The sequence below is a fragment of the Cotesia typhae genome, unplaced genomic scaffold (genome assembly GCF_013202065.1).
Source record: "Cotesia typhae breed Kobodo isofemale line unplaced genomic scaffold, CoteBio_Ctyphae contig_22, whole genome shotgun sequence".
Classification (NCBI taxonomy): Eukaryota; Metazoa; Arthropoda; class Insecta; order Hymenoptera; family Braconidae; genus Cotesia; species Cotesia typhae.
Window position 1 is genome coordinate 8,028,382 of NW_027423728.1, and position 8,482 is coordinate 8,036,863.

At 32.7% G+C, this 8,482-nt stretch overlaps 1 protein-coding gene across 5 annotated transcripts in view; it reads left to right on the plus strand.

Moving 5' to 3' along the window:
* The window catches only part of LOC141524273 (uncharacterized), a 94,423-nt gene extending 87,128 nt beyond the window's left edge, over window positions 1-7,295 (plus strand). For all 5 annotated transcript variants that reach the window (XM_074238042.1, XM_074238043.1, XM_074238045.1 and 2 more), the window contains 3 exons: window positions 2,315-2,609; window positions 3,292-6,633; window positions 7,080-7,295. In XM_074238042.1, the coding sequence (XP_074094143.1) occupies window positions 4,042-6,576 (2,535 nt within the window). In that variant the 5' untranslated portion in view covers window positions 2,315-2,609; window positions 3,292-4,041 and the 3' untranslated portion in view covers window positions 6,577-6,633; window positions 7,080-7,295. The remainder of the gene's footprint in view (window positions 1-2,314; window positions 2,610-3,291; window positions 6,634-7,079) is intronic.
* Window positions 7,296-8,482: the final 1,187 nt, after the last annotated feature.

An 8,482-nucleotide genomic window follows, 5' to 3' on the forward strand; every position in this document is an offset into this window, starting at 1 on the left:
AAGATTCATGGAAATCAGGTTCAACCTGAAGGTGAACCCGCTTTTGGGTCTTGAACCAATAAAAGGCTTTTCTCAGCGGATGAAATCACGTACCTTCTGTATAATATAAATACCGAGTACGTGATTTTATTAAAAAGATCTTCAGTCCTTTCTTATCATCAAATATCGGGTAAATTAATTGGAGGAAGAGTTATCGTCCAACAAGGGATTGAATTTCATTTCAATTGATCGTTTATAAATATAATTGAACATTAGAATGAAGAAATAATTTTTTTATTTAAGAAAAAATTTTTTTTGCCTTGTAAAAAAAATTAATTTATCGGCTGAAGATGAAAAATCTTGAATTAAAAATTTAAAAAGTAAAAAAGTAAACTTTTTTTTTTAGAATAATTTTTTTTCAGTTCTTATTTGGCAAATAAAAATTACTTTGCAGTGTAAGAGTACAAAAAAAAATTTTATTAAAGAAAAATTTGTTTTTTAGCTTGGGAAAAAAAAAACAAATTTATCGGCTGAAGATAAAAAATCTTTAATCAAAAATTTAAAAAGTAAGAAAATAAATTGTTTTAGTCAAAAAAGAAGATTAAAATTTTTTAATCAAGAAAAAAAATTATTTACTTAAAAATACTTTTTTAATTTAATAAATATAATTTTCAATCAATTTTTTCTAGAATCGCATTATCGCACTTTCAATTATCTCAGCGATAATTGGAACATGATTACGGTTAGTATTTACAAATAAATAAAAAAAAAAAAAAGTATATACACGTACGTAGAAAAAAAAGTAACACAGTATCTCATTCCACGTCTGAATGATCCGCCACGAGGGAAATTTCTATTTATTGCTAAGCGCCAATCTCTCTTCCGTTTTCCATCAGAAGCCCCAGTGAGAATCGTTAATCCGCACACACCACGGGCGGTATCTCATGAAAATCGATAAATCAGCTAAAAGGATGTCCAACTAATATTCTAATTCATAGGATTGTACAATTCTACTTGACACTAATTGATAAATTGATAACCTATATTTAAAAAAAAAAAAAAAAAAATACATTCATAGCTATCTATAGCCTTCACTCGAAAATTTCAAATTAATCATTCTATGTGTTTCACATGACATTGACGTAAGGTTATTAATTCGATGTTATAAAATCAAATATATAAAAGGATTCTTTCCGAGAGTTATATTAAGAACCTTATTTATGATTGTGTAAGGTCATCCACTGATCAACATATTTCAAATTTTATTAGTCAGTCGAGAAAATAAATATCGGATTTTGTTTAAGAAAATTAATCATTTCATTTTTTGCACAGACTTTTTTCTGTGTGAGGGTGGCCTCTATTATCGTTTAATCAAAGTCATACAATACACTCAACTTAAATTACCTCCACTTATTTTTTTTTACACTGCACTTATACGGTAGAAAAATATTATTGTCCGATTGGATAAAATTATTTTCGTGGGCGTCAACTGGCCTCGTTCGGATCTACGGATGTAATCACTGTAACTCCTGAAAGACTTGATCAATTGATCGAATTTGTTTTTTATTAGCTGAGGAATCCCGCAGAGATAAGCTCTATTCAATTTTACTTATCAGTTGTTTCTTTATGATAATTTTATTTGTAAAATAAAATAATATGCTAACTTTTTCAAATTTTTTTTTTTTTTAAATTCTATCTAATGAAGAAAATTTTAAAGCCACACTGTGAGAAAATATTGAGTTTAAATAAATTTTATAATTTTTATTCTGTGAGAAAAAATTTATTTCTTTAGCTAAAAAATTTTAAACAAATTCATTTTTTATTACATAAAATAATTTTTTTTTCCTTTTGAACGTTTAAAATTTTAAAAAATAAAAATCCTTATTTTTTATCGCCTCGGACGAAGTGATTAAAGCGAAGTTAAAAAAATAAGAAAAAAATTCTTATTTTGAGATTTTAAAAATTTATAATAAACTCTAAATTAAAAAAAAATTTTTTTTTAACTAGTTTCGTTAATAAAAAGCTTGTAACTGATGAAGTACCTTATAATTAAAATTTTTTAACACATGTCTCTTGTAGAAAAAGGTCACGCAAATTTACCAAGTGCAGATTTAAGATTAAATACGCTCTTTTAATAGAATTAGATAAATTACTCTATTTGCAGTCATTTTTATGAATATAATTAAAAAACTACGACGATATTACTTGAAATAAAAACTGTTGTACATTTAATTAATTTTTTTTTTTTAATTTCACATTATTTCCGCGCTTTTAATGTTTCAAGCTTGAAAAAAAGTGAATTATAAAAAAATAAACCAATGATTATTTTTTTTAGTTTCAGATCTAAAAGACATGTGTCCAAAATCGATCAATGTAGAACATTTGTACCATAATTGAAGCAGTTGTTAACCTGTGAACCAGAACCAGCGTCTTACTCCGAAGATTAATATCAAGAACAGTGCTCGAAAAAGTGTAATCATTTACATTAAAGGGAATTTGACAACAGCTTTATTAAAAGTCCTCAATTTAATCTGTTGTGTGCTCATCGCTGTTGAAACATTGAATTTAATCTACTCGAGCAATGGAACGGATTTCACAATTGGAAGCTTTAATTAAAAAGTATTTATCGAGTAAGTAGATCAATAATCTGTAAAAAAAAAAAAAAATTAAATTAGATAAAAAGCGATCAAATCACTTGCTGCCGAGTATTACTCTCCGTTTATCATCCACCTGTCTGTACATCTTTATTTTAATCCTAAAAGAACCACAAATGCCACTCTATACCGGTGTTTACTCGAGTAATCTGTTTAATCCCCATTAAACATTCTGTCACTCTGGTGGATAACTTTTTTAGACTTATTTAAATGCAAATTTAAGCAAATCCATGTGTATATTCAAAAGTAAATCTTTTCGCTAGTCCGCTATCGCAATCGTATCTATCTGACCTACTTCCGGTATGATATATTATCTTAATAATTTTTGCACAACAAAAATTTTGACAACTTCCTGAATACTGGAGCAATTTAATTGGGATATTGGTTTTTACACGCTTCAAAATTTATTATTAGATATTTTTTTTAAATTCTAAATTTCTTAAAAAATAATAAACTAATCAACTGTTTGGCCTTAAAACCTTGTAGAGGATGAAAAAACAATTCGATTGGTATATAATAATAATTAATAAAAAATTTATCAAAAGTTTTAAAGCCTAAGATAAAAATTATTTTTTTAATTATTAATACCTATCAAGAAAATAATGAAAAATCTGTTATTTTAGTAAAATAATTTATTTATTTATCTTACTTGTTTCAGGAATCAGAAGCTCTGGATGATAAAATATCAACCAGCGTAAACTTACAAGATTGTTGATTGATACCAGAAGAACAAGTTGCTCAAAATAAACTCCAGAAATGGTATCAAATGAACTAATAAGGAAGTTTGCTCGAAAAGACCTTTACGAATATTAAGTTTGTTTGTATTAAATCTTAAATTCCACTCAAGCACACTTACGAAGTCATAGAAGCTGAAAGAGATACAAGTGATCACTAAATTTCTCAGAAACTTTCCAAACACAAGTTTAAAATTATTTTTAAATCAACATTGAAACAACAATATTTGATTGTTAAATACTATTATAATTATTAGCGATCAATCGTTGCATAAAAAGGGGAAATGAAAACAAAAAGCTAACTTTTTGTTTGCAATAAACTGTGCGCTGGTGCATTGTTGGATAAAAAAGAGGAACTAAAAGCAGAGGATGTAAAGTGTAGTCCGCAGAAGAAACAAGTATACGGACGTAGAAGTTTAAAGAATAAAGTTTAAAGCCAAAGCGTTGCTGTTTTGGCAAGTAAGTTTCTTAGCGTTGTAAAGCCATTTTTACTGGCAATATTTCCGAGGTGAATTTATCGATTGACGCTGAAAAACTAATAATAATAATCTCTCCCGTTAAGTGTCCTTAAGTTAGTCGTTCTAAATAATTATAGATAAATAATAAATAAAAAATAAAATTGTAATGAGGAGGGATTTTCGAGGGTAAAACACAAAAAAAAAAAAAAAAAAAAAATGAAGCCGTCAAGGAGAATGATTACGCAATTGTCGGTATTGTTTCTCCTAAGCACAAAGCTTACTTACGGATCGAGCGAGGGTGGCTTCAACAGTCATGTATATAACCTGGATCTATCCCCGCTGGACAAGAATATCGCGGCGATATTCAACAAAGGTACGAATAATTTGATAACAACAAAACAAAGTTTGCCGGCTTATGACGGGCAAGTATCAGACAGCTCTAGACTATCAACGGCCTCATCTCCACTGACGACCACTGGGAATCCTTTATTGTCGTCGTTTAGATACCCAGTGCCCCGAGTAACCGTAGCTCCTGCCTTTCGCGAATTACCATCTTACGCGCCGCCCTCTCGAGCGCCTTTCACCCCGCCTTTGCCTCCGGAGTACCTGAACCCGTTTGCGGATAAGCCAACTCTTCGGGGAACAAACTCCGAGTCTCATTCAGGCGTAAGAAGGCCAATTCCTCCCCCGAGTTTGACTCCAGCGCACGAGAGAATCCCCATAAGGCCACCCGACTTGGTCCAAAGTTCCGTCCAGCCCGAGAAGCTACCCACAAGAAACAAAGCCTTAAACACGCCGAGCAAAGAGCAGAAAATTCAAGACCCTCCTCATGAAGTCGACCGTAAAAATACCAGCAATGATTATCTCCCGGTTCTCCACACCTCCAGCATCTCCAGGATTCTTTCCGGGAGCAATGGAAGGAAGCAGGAAAACATTCCGGACATTTTGCTCAGATCAATGTCGACAAAGTCCCCGGAGATAAATCTTCCCGCCGCCCCGACCACTCAAAGGTCCACAACTTCTTCAACGACCATCAAAACCACCACCGGATCAATTAGAGCCGTAAGTTATCCGACTATCTTCAATTTACCCAACACCAGGCAGCAGGAAGACAAAACCATTGACCAAGATCCAAAGCCGGATCAAATAGAAATTTCAGGAGTTGAAAGACTTCCGTTTCCTCAGCCGCAGCCTCCAGCTCCTTCAAAAGTCCCCGTAGAAAATGACCACAACGTCCCGCAAGTGGACACACATCCTCTGGAGTCTACTTGGAAGATAGTCTGGTCGCTCCACGTTTACGTAGCCGCGATAATGTTTACATTAATGGCCCTGTACTCAATCTACAAGATTTTCCGCTTCAACGAAGCTACAAATCTTCTCACCCAGTCCTACTTCTTGACTGTTCACTTGCTCTTAACAACAGTCTGCACCCTCAGGTGCTTCCACCTCTTCTATGACGCCTACAACCTCGACAGATCCTTTTCCGAGCCGCTGTCTCAAGTGCTGATGTACCTACCAGCGCCGCTTCTATCAACAGGATTTGGAACGCTGGTAGTTTACCTAGCGAAGTGTTCAGAAGCGCCGTCGCTGAACAACAAGTTCTTATCACCAATGGCTTTAGCGCTCTTTTCAACAGTCCACATTGTTTTGTGCATTTCTCTTCAAGTGTCATCGCACGTAGTCGGCTATGAAGGCGGAATGAAGATTTTCCCGCTGATTTGTCAGTGTATTTACATTGTTGTCTGTGTAACTCTAGGGCTGTGCTACATGTACGTCTACCGGGTGGTAAAGTCCCAGATTAATTTGACGAATAATAAATCAGTTGGGCCTCATGTTTCTGGAGATCCAGCGATTGTAGTGCTGGGTACTGCGATAACAACGACAATAGCAACCGCGCTTTTATTTATTTTGATGGGATTTGTCCAGCTTTACGGGATTTTCGGCGTAAGAGAACGCGAGCCGCCGTTTCCTTGGCTGTGGTGGGGCTGGGAGTTTTCAGTGCGGCTTCTTGAATTGTCCATTTGCGGATTGCTCGCCTGGGTTGCGAGTCTCTCCCAGTATCCGCTAAGAGAAAAGCAATTGCAGCAGCACTCGGCTCACTCTGGGTTCGCGCTCTTTCCCTGCGGAAGTTCGACTTCCACGGAGAACATGGACGACGCGCTTTATCCAGCAATCTGCAGCACCAATCAAGCGATTCAAAACTACACGATGCGAACCGGAAAACAGGTATACGATGATAGTTTCCCTCTGAATACTCTCCCCGAGCACCTAAATATCTCCGGCACATTCGAGAGACACTCCATAAGAAAGTCGGGCACTATGGGCCACTTTCCGCACGAGGCAAGAAGCTCTCTCAATCGTCATGGGAATGGAACCCAGACTCTCAGGAGCTCGGAGACCAGGAGACACGCTCCTGTTCAGGGACCCGTTCAGGGATCCCTGGCTGATCAGCCGCCCACTTCTGGGTCGACTATGCTCGTCGCTGAAGACGGGTTTGTTAGGTTTCGCAGTCTTGGGGCTGAAGAGGAAGACTTCTCGGACTCGCAGAGTATTGTGGGCACTCATGGACGCGGGGGCAGCTCTCTTGCTGGAAGTGTCAGGTATAGTGCCAGGCATACTCCAGCACATCAGCATTCACATCAGCACCCGCACCAATATCCCCACCAACACTCGTTACAGCACACGCATTCCAATCAAGCCCATCACCCGGTGCACCACCAGAGCCATCATCAACTCTACAATAATACGTAGAAACTGTGTCGAGTGGCTCGCGTCGAATGGCGTTCTCCAAAGCCGCTCGTTAACAAAGTAAGAATTTTTTTGGTTTATTTTTTTTTTTTTTTTAAAGATTTTTGGATTTTAAGGGCCCAGTTTTTTTTTTTTTTTTTTTTTTGTTTACTTTCTTAAATATTGACATTTTTAAAAATATAAGCTCATCCCGATGTTACACTCATCAATAGCTTTCACTTGAGTACCCACATGCATTTTTATATATTTTTCATATATACATATATATAAAATATATAAATATATGAAAAATTGATGTGGGTACTCAAATGAAAGCTCTTGATAAGTGTAATATCAAGGTGAGCTTATATTTTTAAAAATGTCAACAGTTCTCAAGATACAAGGTCATTTCTTAATTATGTTAAATTATAATAAAAAAAAAAAAAAATTAACACAAACTGGGCCAATAATTATTATAAAAATTTTTAATATAATTTATTAATAAAAAAATTTTTTTATTTGAATAGTTGTTTCCTGCAACAACGAGGCACGTCATTGTAAGAGCCGACGATACATCAGTAAGGACTTGTCCATTATCAAGCCGAAGTTCGGCACTTAGGGAAATAATTTAATAACTGTAAGATATGCCCCATGTATAAACACCAGCCTTAGATATTTAACTCATTCCCTGCAATGTCCCTGCGCCAAAAAAAAAAAAAAAAAAAAAAAAAAAAAAAAACAAATTTTAAAATTTGTAGACTTTGTCAAGATAAGCAAGTGAATTGACAAAGATGAACGTATAGCGCAACTTTGCCTAGATTTTATTATTATTATTATTATTATTATTATTATTATATAAATAAATAAATAAATATATAAAATTTATAAGAGTGACGTATAAAAGCTTCGAATTTGAATTACACTCTTGGCATTCAGTACTTAAAAAGATTAATTTTTGTGATTGATGTATTTAAATAAAACTTATATAGTACTCATCGATTAATGTGTGACAGTGTTGAGATAACTTCAGGTGTAAGATGTGCGTAATTTAACAAAAAATAATAATTATTATTGTAACTCATTTATAAACGAATTTTGAAACTCTCGCAAAAGAAGAAATAATACTATCGGCTTCACCCCAGCCAATATTTTTAAAAATATTTACTCATTCATTGTAACACATACACAATTTTTAAATGCTTGAAAAAAATATTAACTATTATAATAAATAATAATAATATTGATAATAATAATACTAATAATAAATATTAATAATAGTACCAATAAATAAATAAATAATAAAATTCATGGGAATCACAGCGCATCTTTCATCTGAACCGTATCTATTTATTTATGAATGTATTTCACTTTCGAAGTAATTGCTATACGAAATATTAAAAAAAAAGAACATTGTAATATTTATTTTATTTTTAAGTAAAAAAAAAAATGTTTTACGAAAAGTATTTGAAAATATTTAAAAATAAAGTTTTAACAGCCAAATTGTTATCAAATTAAAATAATATAAAGTGAAAAAAAAGTTGTGCAGTCAATATTATTTACTTAGTATTTTATTAGTAAAGTTAATTAATTAATTAATAAAACTTAAAATTACTTAATTAAATTATTTAACAGTTTAGTATTGATTATAACTATTTATATAGTTTTAAATTGTATTACAGTATACATTAATGAAGAAAAAAAAATATTAACAGTATATAAGACTCATATTTACTACACAGATGTGCCAGAAAATATTTGTATTATTTTTTAATCACAGTTAAATAATTAATTTAGTTTTGGTAATTATTTACAAGTGAGGTTTAACCTTTTTAACTATTTTTTTATTTTTTATTTGTTAATTTTTTTATATATTAAAAAAAATAAATTAAAATTTGCAAAAAAAAAATTTCACGATATTTTTTATCATAAA